The following is a 16,287-nucleotide window of genomic DNA, read 5'->3' as shown; positions in this document are numbered from 1 at the left end:
CGAGGGTTTGGGGGGGGGTTGAGAAATGTGACGTCACATCAAAATGCGCAACTTTAAATACATTTAGACAACACGTTCTACTTAATTAAATAGATGTTTTGATAAATGTTTTCTCCTACAACATCAGAGTGCAGCGCCACATGTAATACGCACTACAATGACAATAGTTTAAATCGATTTGAAGCATGTTTTATTTGGGGGGGGGGGGCGCAGAGCTTTGTGACGTCATATTTTAGGGGGGAGTCTGACTTTTTGTGACGCCGTGTGACGAGGTGCGGGGGTCAAAAATCGTCCAAAATCGCGTGACGTCATTTATGGACGGCCCCTTATATCGTCGTTATCACCGCCTCATCCGCACGTCGTACTTGGGCGCTTCCATTAAAGCGAAAATCCCTTTGCATGGACATCTTGTGCCCTCTGCTGGACAAGAGCGTTCACGACAAGTGCCCGCTTGAACTCGATCACTGGGGGCTACTACTATCGCTGCCATGTTGTGATGCACGCATGTTGAACTTCTTTCACACCGTACGTTGCCAACCGTGCCAATCGGAGACGGAACAGCAAACACGGTCGTCCCTCGAACCGTTTCGTTCCTGAAAAGGTGTCTGAAAAGTGCAACTCCGTATTTATCCATTCCTACTTTTCCCGTTGGTTTCCACGATATAGAATTTGGAAAATGCGAGCCTATGGGGAAAAATGTCGGCCCCAATACTTAATCTCACGGAAGAATGCAGAAATCCCTTTTGTTAAGCACGTATTTAATGGAAATTCAAAATTTTTACGATAAAACTGAGACTTGGATTCTTGTCTTGGATTAATACACGGCCTACGTGGAGGGTTGGGAGGTGCGTGACGTCAGCAGGCACACTGCGTGACGCTGCCGCATGCGGGTGACATCACAGATGTGACGTCACCGCTCATTTGGCGTGCAAAATATATCCATTATTGCGCCCCCACCCCCCCAAAAAAAATACAAAAATCTATTTTTATACTTTTTACCATTGTGTACAGTCTGAAAGCTACCCACATGCCAAATTTCAAGTTTGTAGCATGTCGGGAAGTATGCTAAACATTTTGAACAGACACACATTCACAAGTTTCCCTTTTCTATATATATAGCTATACGATATTCGCAATAATAACACTGAAAATAAGTTGTGAAATATAAACAAAATACCGTACAGTACTTAACAGAAACTAAGGTTATTGCCGACAAAGTTAAAAAGTGTTTAATACGTAGTAGGCTTTCGCGACCAGTATTATCCACAATAGACGTTTCTTTGGGTTAGATCGCGTAAATAGAAATGTGTCGTTCAACCTGCCACCACCACCCAGCACAGCCAATTAATACTGTTTGTCATGTTAACAAAACATGCCAATCGGTTACTAGTTCAGCACACCGGTGTATTGGATAACACGAAGTTTACAGTAATTACATGCATAAAATCATACAAAAAAACAAGAAACACAATAAATAAATGGAATAAATGAATAAATATATAGAATAAATAAAATGAATGAACATTGAACTTCACTTTACCAGTAGTAAGGAGAGTTGATGGCTTGAGTGGAAGGTGGTGAGGAGGAGGAGGTGGTAAAACCTTTGTCTGGGAAAGTGTCATGCACGCTGGCCATACGCGTCCCAGCCGTACAGGTTCTTTCAAGTCTCGATTGCCCGTTCGACCTCCGAATTTCGTTCAGTTTCCGGGGCAAAAAATGTTCGGAAATATCGTTCGAACACCGATTTGTTCGAGTTCTGGTGCGTTCGATCTCCGAGGTTCCACTGTATATATTTATATATTTCCGCGTCGTCGGCCGCCAGTGTTACTTGAGAGGCGCGCGACTGGAATGTTATATTGACTGTTATATTCCCCCGAAGGTGTTCGCTGCTCTGTGTTCTGCAACGTTATGATTTTATACACCGGCTCTCACCTCGGTTTTTCTTCTTCACAAAGGTCCTCCGCGGGGGCCGTTCTTGTAAATCAGCTGACGTCGGTCAATAATAATAATACTTGATAATTTAAGAAACGGTGACAACTTTGCGGGGGGGGGGAGGCTTTTATCCAGCAGTGCATAGACCATGGCTGACAACGACGACGATGATGATGATGATCATGATGATAATTATGAACCCTCTCGCTGGTGTGCCGTTGGCAGGTGTTACAACTGCGGGGGGCTGGATCATCACGCCAAGGAGTGCACCCTGCCACCGCAGCCCAAGAAGTGCCATTTCTGTCAGAGCACCAGCCACATGATGGCCAACTGCCCGGTTCGGGGTGCGGGAGGCCCTCCAGCCGGGCCCTCTTCCGGACCGGGCCACTCTCCCTGACCCCCCCCCCCCCCCTGACCTCCACCCCCCGGCTCCCCCCCCCCTACCCCACTGGCAGAAGTGGGGAAAACCCTCAACGTTGCCAAAATGATGGTGGTTCGTTTGTGTTTTTAGAAAGATTTTCTAGGTCTGTATGTGTGTGCGTGTCTGTGTGTGCGTGTTTTCAGTAAACATTTTTTTTTGAAGTTTTAATTTTTTTTTTATTTCGGAAATCGTTTTTTTTGCATTTTTGTTAAGTATTTATGTTTTACAAGAGTTCGACTTTTGCAGGTTACTTTGGTTTTATAATGCTACTATCCTCGTAGCTATTTGAAGGACATGGAATGTATGGATTAGTCTTGACATATCAGTAAATACCAGGGTCTGTGCTTATTTAACAATTCTTAATTGGCGCTTCCTTAATTAACGAACATAAAATTGTGAAATACCTGTCATTGTATTCATAATTAACCTCAAAGTAATACGTTCACTAATTTTTAATTAACACTTTGTCTTAAGAGTTGAATCTTAAATTAACCCTGACCTAACAGTCCCTGGTAACAATCAATCAGAAACCCTAATCAATGACGAGTATTCAAAATATAATGAAGATTACGATTTCAATCATTTTATTAGAGATAGTACATTAGGATTAACAAGGAAAATATTCTTACCAGATGTGTTTTAATAGAGGGTAAATGACGTGTTACAAAACTTTTTAAATAGGCTTACATTTTTAAAAAATAATTAATATAAATCTCTAAGTTTATTACTTCATCATCAAATATTGATCATTGCCTCCGAACAAATTGATTTTTACAAAGTGGGGCAAATAATATTACAAGACAGGGCATTATATTGAATACCTTCAGAGTATTTTGTAAGAACCCAGGTCCTTTTGTTTGGAGGGAAGTTAAAAAAACAGAACATAATTCGACTTTTAGTTATTTTTACTTTCAGGTTCAATCGTTTTTTGTTTTGTTTTTGGAGGTGATCTTCGTGAACCAGCTACTTATTATTTGCTAAGACGACAAAAGGCCTCTATGGTGGCATGCTTAACGGGTACCTCTTGGCGGTGTCGTACCTCGATGGAGGGTCCCGCAGTGGTCACCCTCCTCACACAGTTTCGCCAATCCTCCGTTTGACCACTGCCCAGTTGTAGTCCAGCCGGTGGCGTAACCACAACCTACAGTTTACCTCATTTGAATGGTGTTATCTTGAAAACATGGCTGCTGCCATGCACAATAATGATGTACAATAATGTACAGATTTTTTAAAGAAAATTGTTATTCTTGTTGTCAGTTTACGAAACAAATGTCAATTACGGTACTACACTGCAGTTCTTTACTTACAGGTCACGAATATTATATTTCGGATACAAATGTGTACGACGTAGAATACTAACCAAGGTTACTATTATTTGAAAATATTGATCATCTTTAGGCGATTGTTACTTTTGATGTAGCCATTCAAGTTGTTTACATTTTTAATAGCTACAGTGTTAGCGTTATGTTTGATGTCTGCCATAGCCGTTTGGAATTTCTGGTGACGGCGGAGATGTCATTTAGAATTTACCATCGACTGCTTGCGTGGTGAAACGTTGCACAAATCTCTGCAGCGGGACATTCAAACCAAAACTTGCTTGCAATTGGCTAAAGGGGTGTGGGGGTCTAAATGGGGTGACTGACAACCATCAATATCAACCATCAATATATTGGGCTCTAGGAAGGAAAAAAGTTAATTTGCTTTGATTGTAACTCCAGTATGTTCTGCGTAACCCCCTTAAACAACTTTTGGTTTAGTCCTTTGGGGCGTACAACATTGGTTTTAGCCGACTGCAAATCGGTGTGATCGCGTGTGGGTTTCATAAGCCAATTGCAAGTTACATTTCAAACGAGTCCTTTATTCACAGGAGGTACATTTATTTCAATGAGCAGTTGAAGCCTAACAGCATGAAGGTTACATTTCTGCTTGAGTACTGTGTGGTTTTGGGGACGGGCTGAAGTGCTCACATCTGTCAACCTGTAGTCCGCGTGAGTACTGTACATTTTTCCTGGATTTGGTTTCTCATCATCGAGCGTCACTATTGGCTCAAGAATAAAGCTGCTTTAGGCCCAGGGCCGAGGGGCAGGAGATTTTTTTCAATGCTCACCAGTAGAGGCCCTCGGTAGGTTACCTTGTCAGGAAAGTGCCTAGGCTTTGTAGGCCTCATGCAACTAAAAGACCCAAGATTCTACTGAATGTTGTTTTTGTTTGTTTTCGTGGCTTTGTACAATCCTACCTCAGTGTCAACTTTTACCAAAAAAATTCTCAAATCTGGAATTTTAAAACTTGAATGTTAAGTTTTGAAATCGTTATCGCTGTGTTGTGTGTTGCTGCCTTTAACAGAGGTGAAGCACATTATTTTAATTGTTTTTACTGTTTTCATGTGTTTTTTTTTAAACATACGATTGTATTCCTCATTTGTGTCGATCCGATATGTCAGAAGGCAGACATGTTACGGTACAATGGTTCCGGTAGCGTGTCCGCGTTCGCTCGTCATTTACATTCACGTACCATAGCAATCCTTAAACGAGCGGCGAATGTTAACATTCGGCAAGAACAACAGTCAGCGCGTTTACGGATTCCATTGCGCTTCTAAAGTCAAGCTTATTTCTTGTACAGTATACGGCAGCGCGTTTACCTTAGATGTATTAAGTATCTACAAAAATTACCAATAGACTGTAGAGTGAATAACAAAACAACACATTTGCAGCGGGGTTTTATTTTCGTGTAGACTGTGGCCCATGCCATTCCCTATTTCGCATAACCCAGTGAACATGAAACGTTGGGTTGACACCTGGAACAACGTTGCACGTTTACTGGGGTAGTGCTATTGGTTGAAAGTCACAAATATAAAACACTACACAAGTTAAGTGAGTTTGACTGCAGGAAAGCTTAACTTTGATGTACATTCCTTTTTTTTTACTTTTATAATTTTTGTACTGTTTTTATCGCAACACTCATCGTAATGCTGACGGAAATCATGAAATATTATTCCTCCCAATTGGACCATTCTCCTTCCTGAGTGGTGTTTCAGCCACTGCCGGGTGATGATTGGGGCTTTTCAGTGGTTAAGTTCAGTTTGACCCAATCTCCATAATAGAGTTTTTTGGAGAAGATTGCGTAAATATAAATGTGTCGCGAAAAAAAAACGTGGCAATTCGTGACTAGTTCAGCACATCCGTGTGTTAGAGTAAACCCACAACATTAAACTGACTAACCTGTATGGGGAGAATACATTTTTCCTCAAACCATACAAAATTAGTACTCAAATGGTAAATGTGGCAGGTTTAACGACACATTTATACTTGTGCGATCTAACCCAATAACCTCTTATGGATAATATTGGTCGCGAAAGCCTACGTGTTCATTTGACCAAGTCTATTGACAGTTGAGACCCATTCAATGAACATTGACCATACGCTAGCATCTGAAAGTCGTATTACAATTCAAACATGTATATATCATATAATTATGGTAGACATAGAAAGTTTGTTATCCTTTATTTTTTGCAGATTTGGTTTTTTTCTTTTTGCTAACGACCGCAAGGTTGTTAGAGCTAACTACTGAAATGTACTAAACACTGAGTTACGATATCATAATTAAGCAGCCTGGGTGCCATTGTTTGGACTCTAGGAAGAATTCATGGTGTGAGCAAAGCATTGTCAGGCACTCACTTTTAATACGACATTATTATTATTATTACAAGCCGTTCTCTTCAAAAGGCCATTTTTATATAACTATCGTGGTTTTACCCATTTCAACGTTAGATTCACGTTTTTTATATTGTTTTATTACACATTCAGTTTTTTCCCAAAGGTTGGATGGCAAATTTGTGAATGAATGTTGCCAAAAGAGGCTTTTGTCAAGATATATGAATGTAAAAAGAAAATAGGAAAAAAAATCGTCTTGTTCCTGTTTAAACAGGCGGCAACAATACAACATCTGTGTGCGCGTGTGGCAGTGTTTAATCGAGCGGTGGTGCAGCGGTTAGCGCGCTGCGCTACGAACCTGGCGATCCGGGCTCGATTCCCGCTCACAGGCCAACATCAGCGACGATTATCTGAACCGGTCCTGGGCCTCCCCGAAGTCGACAGCCTCAAATGAGTACCTGGTGCGGAGCGTAAAAACATCGTTACCAGGGAGACAAAGGCGGCTGGACGTGGTGCTGGCCACCCACCCCTTCGTGTTCCGTTCTGGCCTTCATAGGTGCTCGCTAACAGCACTTGCCCCAACAGCCTGTTAAGGCTACACGGGGGATCGTTGTTAATCGAGCTGCCAAAGCAAGGCACGGGGCTTTCGCCTCTGATGTCATGATCAGTCTACAAGCCCAGACCAGATGCCACTTTAGCAGTGTCCAATTCCTTGGCCTGACCAATAAACGGTGAATTACGTGATTACCACTTCGGGTTATGAAACAAGTCGCTCGTATTAGCCGTTTTAAGTAAATCGGTACTGCTAAAGTCTTGCAACCTTAACTTGTATTGCATTCTGCTCTGGTGCACGGACTCGATGTATGTGCATGCTTTGTTATTGAAAGCTGCAAACTTATTGGCAGAGCAACAATTTCTGCCAGTTACGAGAATGGGCTCATCCCTGGTCGGGCTGTTCTTTGCAAGTTCGAATCGCTTAGACGATGGCATTGTAGCCTCCTTTATCTCAGAGACAGATATAAGAGGTCTCAAAGTGGAGATAGTCCTTTCGAAGGGAGTCAAGGAGACTTGGCTGGCCATTAGCTGGTTGTTGTAAACGTTGCTGCCGAGACGATAACACAGCATATTGTAGATCTGAAGCTTTCGTGACTGCAAGGATTCATACTCTTAGGTTTTTTCGGTAAAGTCACGTAGGTAAAAATAATAGAAATAATAATAGAAATGAAATAATAAATCTTGTATTTAAGAGCTTGGAATTTTGCCTCACTTGATACAGTAAATTTAGCTGTGACGGTCCCACCTGATGACGGAGACTTGTGTTGCCTCCGAAACGTCGTGATTTATTATTTTATTTCTATTACTATTTCTATTATTTTTACTATTTATTTTTACCTACGTGACTTTACCGAAAAAACCTAAGAGTATGATAACACAGCAATGTGCTCTTGCGCGTTCCATTCCAAACACGGGGGAACTGTACACTTGGCCACACGTTGCAGATGATGTTGTGTTACACAAGGCGAGATGGTAGCTTTGAATGGAGAGCGAATGGCTCTGCTGCCCAATTGCTTTGCTGGTGTGGTGACTGACGCACCCTGCCGATGCTAGGACATCCTCAACAAAAGTGTACGCGGTAGTGATGAAGAGAGGGAAAATCAAGGGCATACGGTTTAAAATTCGACTTGGGGACTTCTTTCAAAATTTAAGCGACGGATAAGTCTTGAGCATGCTTTTTTGCATTTAAAAAATAATTGGGAGGAATGAAATGGTAAACATTTAAAAACAAAAAAATATTGTCCGTGGTTACCATATCATTCTATAAAGTCAAAAAAGTGTCTAAGGTTATGCACATTTTTTTTTAACTAATTTTTATGAGAATTGCATTTGTAGGGGCGTGAATTGGAAGTGGTAACATCTATTAATGGTGTTTTCCTTCCTCATCCAAGTAAATATGAAGAAAAGACACGAATACATTGAAGGAAATTTTAATGGAAATTGATCAAATTCAGCCAAAGCTAAAGAATTATTTTGTCAAGTATTTTTAATGACGTGGAATTTAACGTGGCATTTTAGATTTTGCGGGTTGCATTATGGTATGCGCGAGCTGTATCTAGAATTTGATGCTGTGTCCATATTGTTTAAAGTATTATCTGTGTTTATAGCATGCGTGTGATTAATTATTCTTGGAATTCAAAAACAAAGCTCAAGATATAAAAATGCAACGTTGTGGTACAAACATGACACGTAGCTGGTTGAGATGGGTTAAATGTCATTGGCTCCATGGATATAATTCTTGCCCTCTGGCGAGAGGGTTGTCACAAAATTGCTGGGGTGTGTTTGGTCGCTCCATTATGAATGCTAACCGTTGTGTGCTGGGAGTTGCGTGCTGAATCTTGGGGCGCGTTCGACTTAATTAGAAGTTTAGGATCGTTGAGTAGACGTCCGTTGCCGGCACCGCCAATGCAAGAATTTCCTACCAAAGCGTGACCTGATGCTGCTCGTCACAGCAAGTGTAGAGACGGCGGCGGTGTGTGTGTTGTTTCGTGTGGTCGTGCGTTCTCGTGCGCACGTGCGCCGTCTCTCTCTCTCTCTTGTATTATTGTCCTTTCTTGATATATAACCGAATCTTTTTCAAAGTGTAATCTCAGGACCGTGTGTGTGCGCTACTACTCAGGGATTGTGCTGGCAAATATTCAGGGCTGGAAATTGAAGTAGTTTTAAACGGATCTTTTACCAATGTGCACGACGACGTTTGTGTCCTGCACGCGCCTGCGCAGGACGAGTGGCTTGACTTTGTGCGCCCCTTGGCGGCGGACGAGACGGTAGCAATGATGCAGCGGGATCGCGAGGCCCACGTCTCTCTCTCTCTCCGGGGTTCGATCTCCCCCGAGTGCAAGATCAACGCAAGTGAAATCGCGCCAATGCGAATCTCATTCTGGCAACAGTTTTGAATAGGCATTAAAAACAAAGTCGGTACTGCACAATTACACCAGGAGGCAATTTAAATAATGTACGGGGCGAACAAGTTATAGATGTCCCGGTAAAATAATCAGGTGACAATATGAGAGGAAACAACATTTTATTGTTGTTTCCAATCTCACCGCACGTGTTTCATCTCGTAACGCTCTCCCCCCGTGCGACACGGAGCCATCGCTTTCACAATACTCAATCAGCTGTTGAGTAGGAAGTAAGAGAGGGGCATTGGAAATCAGTGGGGTATCTAAAAAATGTATCGCCACCCCATATTTACATAACACCGATTTGATTTTTTGACAGAGCGGACCTCTTCGCAGGGGCATCTGACAGCGATATGCGCCTTACGTCTTATTTGAAAGAGCTTCCCTTGGTGGGAGATGTCTCTGGGCACAAGGTGGCTCAGCCTGCAATTGGGCATTAGGTGGAGGTGAGGGGGACGTGGGGGGGGGGATACTTGCTCTGTGTAAATTTTTGATATTTTTGTTCGAATTTGGCAAATTTGGAGCATGACACCGGCACACAAGAGCCAAGTAGACTTGTTCTAATTACTCCAGGGGGGTCTTCTAACGTGCACTGTGAAGCGGATGGCGTGTAGTGTTATTATGGTTATCACAACCACAGTATTAATCAGGGAGCCCGCTGGGCTCGAAACCCACCGTTACTCTTTGCGGGGACCGCCGGGCCAAAGGACATGCCGTTCTTAATAATATAATTTAAGGCTCATTGAGAATGGTTCATTGTCGTGTTGCTCTGGTTCATCCGAACAATTCACGTGTGCATTTCGCACACACACAAAAAAATGTCCTGAAATTTAATCGAATGGTTTTGATGTTAACACATTTTAAAAATATTTTTTACCTAGCACAATGATGGGGTTATGCCAGTTGGCTCTGCAGTTGCCGTTGGCTGATGATATTATACCACGCTGTGTAACGCTTTATATCAAAAAGGTTCGTAATGAACGACGATGGCTGTACGTACACGTACAGCCCTTCGTCAAACCACTGCTAAATGAGGGCCTCAACGAGAATGGACAAATCGTACAATAATCGATAAGCCATAGAAACGTTCAAATAATCGCCTCTTTTATAAAAAAAATTAACCCTGTTATATTTCCGAGTGAGTATCCGTAAATACAATTCACCGTAAAGCTTGTTTAAAAAAAGATGTATGTTGCTTTATCGGGTATAGTCTAATTTTCATGCAAAAAGGACTTACTGTAATACAGTACTGTATCCTAAATTCCCGCTTGAAATAATGTCCATAATTTGAAATTACAGTCGACTCGATTATCCACGTTAATGATGGGGAGGACGGAAGCGGATAATTCTAAATCGCGCATAATCCAAAAATATCCATTTTCCGCAGACCCACTAATACATGCATAAATTAGGAATGAATACTAACGATTGACCGATCGATACGCGTGCTCAGTGATAACACTTTCTTGCTGCCGTGCAGAAGACTCGGCCCACTAAGTGGATAGCAGAGCCACGCCAATCAAAATGAATCAAACTCCACCCACTGTTGTAAATATATGCAACTACTGTACGTGCATTTCGGAATAAGCGGAGCACAGATTTGTTCGGTTTAAGCATGTGACTTGTAATAAACATTTCCAAGATTATTAATTTGGGCTTGAGGGAAAATCCACGAGTTATTAATTGATATCAAAATCTCAGGTGCGCGGTTAATCCGCAGATCGGCTAAACCGCACGCGGATAATCGAGTTTACTGTGTAGCGTTTTTATTCGGCTTTGAATATAATTTTGCTCTGAACACGTTTGTTAAAATGACATCTCCAATGGCATCTCCCATCAAGTGTTTTTTTGTTTTAAAATGTATTTCATGTCATCTAAATATAATGTACGGCATTTGCAATGAATTTGGACCTACTTTAATCGTGAACATGTTACCATTTGTTTACAAATGTTTGCGTACTCACAGTAGTTGTAAAACTATCAAGGTCGTATTGTAAAAGGTGCGTTCTCTCCAATACAGCTCAAATATTGCTCCCATGTCTTTATGAAGCCAATTATGATTAAACTACGTACAGTGCAAGGGGTATGGGCCAAATATGCAAATTCTGCAAAATTACTCTCCAAGTTACTGAAATTGTGATTATAACATAGCAGTAACATCGCCCCCACACCCCCACTCTGCTACGAATATTCGGCAGGACCCTCCTGAAAATAGTCTTGGGACTCGGTGAAAATTTCCTGGTCAAACAAGCATCAACAATCAGAAAATAATGTTAATTATAATAAGAACATTGACACACTCGTGTTTTGTGTATCACCAGCAGCTGTGTTGTAAGCAAAATTATTTTTTTTAAGGCGGGATGTAATCTAATTTAAATAAAGTCAATATCAACAAATTCAAACGTGACCTATATATCGGAACATTGGGTGAAATTGAAACAGCCGTGCAAATATATCCTCATTAAATAGTAAACAAGGCAATCTGTTTTTAATGCGATACACTAAACCATGCAACTCGCTTTCATCATAAGCTACCTCCCATTGTCTTCTGCTGCTCATCCCCACAGAAAATGATTGCATTTCCCTAAGCGTGCATTGATATTTTTAGCCATATACAGGTGGAGCAGTTTACAAATCATCATGCGACAAACTCTGTGAGCCCAAAACTCTCTCCGTACGCTTGCCATCCACGGCCGCGTACTTAAAACAGACTGTCAAGTCTGCTGGTAATTGTAGTAATTAATCTTAGCCTATGTATTGTGTAGCTGAAAATGCTGTATGCAGATTAAATGCAGACTAAATTGATGCCAGACATATGACCAGTGTTTATATTTAAACAAATCTATATTATTCATTGCTCTTATGAAAATGTCGGGGGGATTTTGTTTGGTTAACACGGGCTATCGCGACCAATATTATCCATGATAGATGTGTTTTGGGTTAGATCGCGTAAATATGAATGTGCCATTAAACCCACCACCCCCACCACCACCTGACACAGCCAATTAGTAAGGTTTGTCACGTAAACAAAACGCACCAATTAGTTACTACTTCAGCACGCCGGTGTGTTGGAGAGTTAACCCGCAACGTTTACAATTTGAGTACCGCGAGATTTTCGCTGGGGGCGATTTGCCTGAATTGGCGAAGAAGCCCTCCTCTTGTTTTGGTCTCCACGTGTGATTATGGAAGCCAAAGTGACATGGGTGGAAAAAAAACCCGATTTTTCCAGCGGCAGGCATCGGGGGTTTTTTTTTTTAGAACCAGTTAAACCGGATTTCTCCCAATCTCAGATGATCTGGTTTAATATAAAAGACAATTAAACCCGTTCGTGTGACGGGAGCAGCGTCCGATCGAGCCAGCGAGTCGCCTCGAACGTTCCGCGAGCAATAGCTGCCACAGTGCGCCGCAAAAATAAACGGAGCGGACATTGATGTAATTCACGCTTTCAGCTGTACCCGACGGAGCCGGTCAAGTCAGGTTTGACGCATCGCACGGGCAAATGCACCAATTAATTTGGTGTACCGGCACAAACGGAGAAATGTTGAAAAGCAAGCAAAGTTTTGACAATTTTATCTAAAAAACTAAAATGTTTGCTTTATCTTCAACATTCCGGTTTTCTGAATCAAGTGGCATATTTGTTCACGTGACAGCTTGACTTGGTTGGCTGTCTTGTGGTTGTGGGTTATAGTTAAAGATTGGCATTATACCTACGTGATCAAACCCAAACGTAACTCATTATGAATCGTAATATTGATCATGAAAGCCGACGTATAAGACGTGATGTTGTCTTCACGTAAAAAAGTGTTTTTACAAATCCCATTGGCCACAAGGCATTCTGAGGAGTGCATAATTCCAGCAGTATTGATTCAATATAAGCAAACTGTGGACTTTGCCTTCGATAGTGTATCATCAGCACAGGCTTAAATAAGTTGCCCTATTTGTCTTCAAATGTGTTTCCATCTTCATGTGTTCATGAGCTGCCTTTTTGAGTTACTGTGCAAGATTCCGTTCCACATGAAGGGGCAATATTGTATTGCCATGCTGGTGGTGTTTTGAGTACTGAATGAGACACGTGGGACACGAGACTTCGGTTAGTGGGAGTGGTGCAAATATGGACATAAGCAAGATGTGATTTCAGCTTGCAACACTCATTACAATACAAATGACAGCTGAGGGATTCTTGTCTGTGATGCACTGCAACCATCATTCTCGCCTACAATTCGCACGGTTGGGTACGTACGATGCGAAAGAAGGTCAACGTACGGTCCATACACGGAGAAAGAAATGGTTCATCACTTGATGCAATAAAGCAAAGCAGCCTCTGTGTGCCTTATACAGCCGGCTGTGTTTTTAGACGTGAAGTTGTGTAAGTCCAAGGTTCTGTTTAATGCGCTACGGTGGCCTGGAAGAATGTGCACTGTGATAATCCTTACGAGAGTGCGTATTTTAAATCACAGCATCCACGCGCTCGTGTGCTTTCGAACTTCCGCGACTGTGCGTGCGAATTATAGTTGCAATTTTCATGTTTTTATAGCACAGGCAAACACAAGGTCAGTTTGCAAGCCTGATACAAAATGCGGATTTATTTTTGTTTTAAGGCGAGAATTGTTTTTAATGGGAAACCTTTTTGGGCAAATGTGGCATCTTGTAAAATATTTATTAGTGCGTTTTGATAACTTTGATAACCACTTAACGTTGAGCTTTAATGCATGTGTTGTACGTACTGACATCTCAGTGTGTATGCTCTGTAGACATCGGAAACAAACGCTTCTCATAGGCATCAGAATCTTTATTTATCTTGGAAGAATCCAATCAGCTACGAGGTTATGAAGGATCACCTGTGTGTCACCGTGGCTGACGTTTAGGATTGTCACTTAGCTTAGTTTTTTTTCGTATGATTAGATAAAGATAAAACGATAAGTGTAAAAACTACAAATAAAAGCCAAAACCACCATGTTGAATTCCACTGTATAATTTGTTTTAATTTCTTTGTAATCATCTTTGTAAAAGTATTTTATATCCAATATCCATATCAAGTTATAAAGTAGAACAAAATTTGTAGCCTTGTTTTAAAAAGATTGTAAAAAAAAAACTACCCTTTGTTTAAATATACAGTGCCCCCAATAGTCTTTGTGAACATAATGAACATACAGTTTGAGGTCATTTTTATAGGGCAGATACAATGAACCAAAGAATCCTGGCTTGCTGTGGCTGGTTTTGAAATGTTTTCACTTGTGGTTATTTTGTACTTTGGTAATGGCATAGGAATCTCTGAAGTTACTTGAATGTGTCTGAGTTTCTGGGCTTTTTCTGCCGGCTTCAAAGCTAAAATATGAGACCAGTATTTTGTACTTGCAGTATTCAACAACAAAAACCCAGAAAGTTCCTTCCCCATGGCGTTTCCGAGCATTTGTCTTAAATGATAAGCAGGGTGAGCGATAAAAATACTGCCAACCTTAAATACAATTACAGTGCTGATCCTTTGAGAGCGTCTCGTGGGTGCACAACTTGCGTTGTTGAGTCCGCGATTCCATCGGCAATCATCTGGATAAATTCCCCTCCCCGCGATATTTTTTGCGCCATTTCCCTGCGGAGGGTGACGAAAGCACCGACGTAAAGATGAACCCCAATCGCGGCCGCCGCTGCCACCTCTTTTCCTACGACCGACTGCTTCGCGCGACTCATGATGATGGGCAATGGCACATTGGGCAAAGTTGAATAAGTCGTGCACTGCTGTCAACATTAAAGTATTCCACAAGAGCACAGCTTTACAAAAAAGGATTGTCATACTTTAGCATAAACAAAAATATGCCATCATGTATTACAGCTACGTTGCAGTGTTTGGCTTTTGGAATGTAAAGTCATTTGTACAGGCATTAATAATCCAGTGTTTACTGATCTAGCAAATTCCTTAATTTATACTCTATTAACGTTTACTGAAGCTGGCAATTGTGCTTCTGGGTTCTACAGAAGCAGAGAATATGGGTATTGAGACGACACCTCTGGAGGAGTGTAACTACAGGTGTTAAGAAGTTAAGACACCCAAATAGACACCCATTGCCAGGCATCGTAATATGCGCAACCACAAATTCTTGTGGTATAAAACGCAAATATGCTTTGATAATATATGCAGTCCTTGAAACTGATTGGCCTGCACCAGAGACGGCCTCCTTTTGTGACATCATCTCACCAGTGCTACACCCAGAAGGCGAGCAGTACAAGGACAATGCAAACACAAAAGCATTAATCGCTTGCATCCAGCCGTTAAGTTAGTTACTGATGTGTGGAAAGAAGCAAGCTGTTACAGCCTGCTGCCCAAACTACTCATACTGAGCGAGTCTGAGGCAGACATTTAACTGCTTTTTTGTCCATGAGCCTAGGCCAGATATTTCACTTGTCGGTACCACCTGAGGTGGCGTATAGCTTTATCGGCTCCAATTTATTTACGTGATCAATAACGGTGAATTACGACCATTTAAAATGAGTGGGTTATCAAGCGACATGTTTACTAATAAAGTAATTGTCTCCTATTATCAAATAATCCACTCATTTGCCATTAATACATTGTTACAGCTAAGGGTTTGCTACATTAGGTGGTACTGACTTCTGCTCTGGCCCATGGACTACTTGCTATCGCGCCCAGAAGAAGCCCACTTTGCCGTGCATCTGTTACGTAACAAAATATCACGGTGGTGAGATGTTAACTTCCTCGCCTGGTATACAGGAGGTCGTGGTTTCGACACCGACTCCTGTTGTATATTTGGAGATTGCATGTCACTCCTCGTGGTCACGTGGATTTACCTGGTAAAATAACTATAAAAGGTATAGTTTTAATTTAGTTTTGATGATGGTATCTGCATCTATTTTAACTTACCACAGCTGCATTGAATGTGCCCTTTAACAAACCTTTGCATATTTCAGAAAAGTTGGTACAACAGGCTTACTACTTATTCCTGAGCTGGCAATTACAATCGTGAATGTACACAAATATCTGCTGGTCAACCATTGTTTTTTTTCTTTAAACAGTTTTCCACCAATGGGTCGCGTTGCCACGCATATCAACGCGTTGTGCTGTCGCTCGCGTGATTTGTAATTGGGTGTTTTTCAGCGGAGGCACTGTAATTTGTGAGGAAGCTCTCCGGCGTATTTTCAGCGTCAGGAAGCGATTCGTACCGTAGGGGTGACGACTGGCTTTCGAAACGGTCATGGTGAAAACGACAACATCGCGATACCTCAAAACGCACGGATGAAATCGCGTATGCTCCTATGTTGCTACTGAAGTTGAAGCCTGGTTTTCTGTATACAAATAAAATCTGTTTACTTGACT

The 16,287-nt window shown here is 41.6% G+C and overlaps 1 protein-coding gene across 1 annotated transcript in view; it reads left to right on the top strand.

Annotated features, from left to right (window-relative positions):
* The window catches only part of LIN28B (lin-28 RNA binding posttranscriptional regulator B), an 89,697-nt gene extending 87,368 nt beyond the window's left edge, over window positions 1-2,329 (top strand). The window contains exon 4 of the mRNA XM_078616213.1: window positions 2,158-2,329. Coding sequence (XP_078472339.1) covers window positions 2,158-2,329 — 172 coding nt within the window. The remainder of the gene's footprint in view (window positions 1-2,157) is intronic.
* The last annotated feature ends 13,958 nt before the right edge of the window (window positions 2,330-16,287 follow it).

Source organism: Lampetra planeri, chromosome 50 (assembly GCF_965212315.1).
Source record: "Lampetra planeri chromosome 50, kcLamPlan1.2.h2, whole genome shotgun sequence".
Taxonomy (NCBI): Eukaryota; Metazoa; Chordata; class Hyperoartia; order Petromyzontiformes; family Petromyzontidae; genus Lampetra; species Lampetra planeri.
This window is presented reverse-complemented; position numbering and strand designations above follow the sequence as displayed.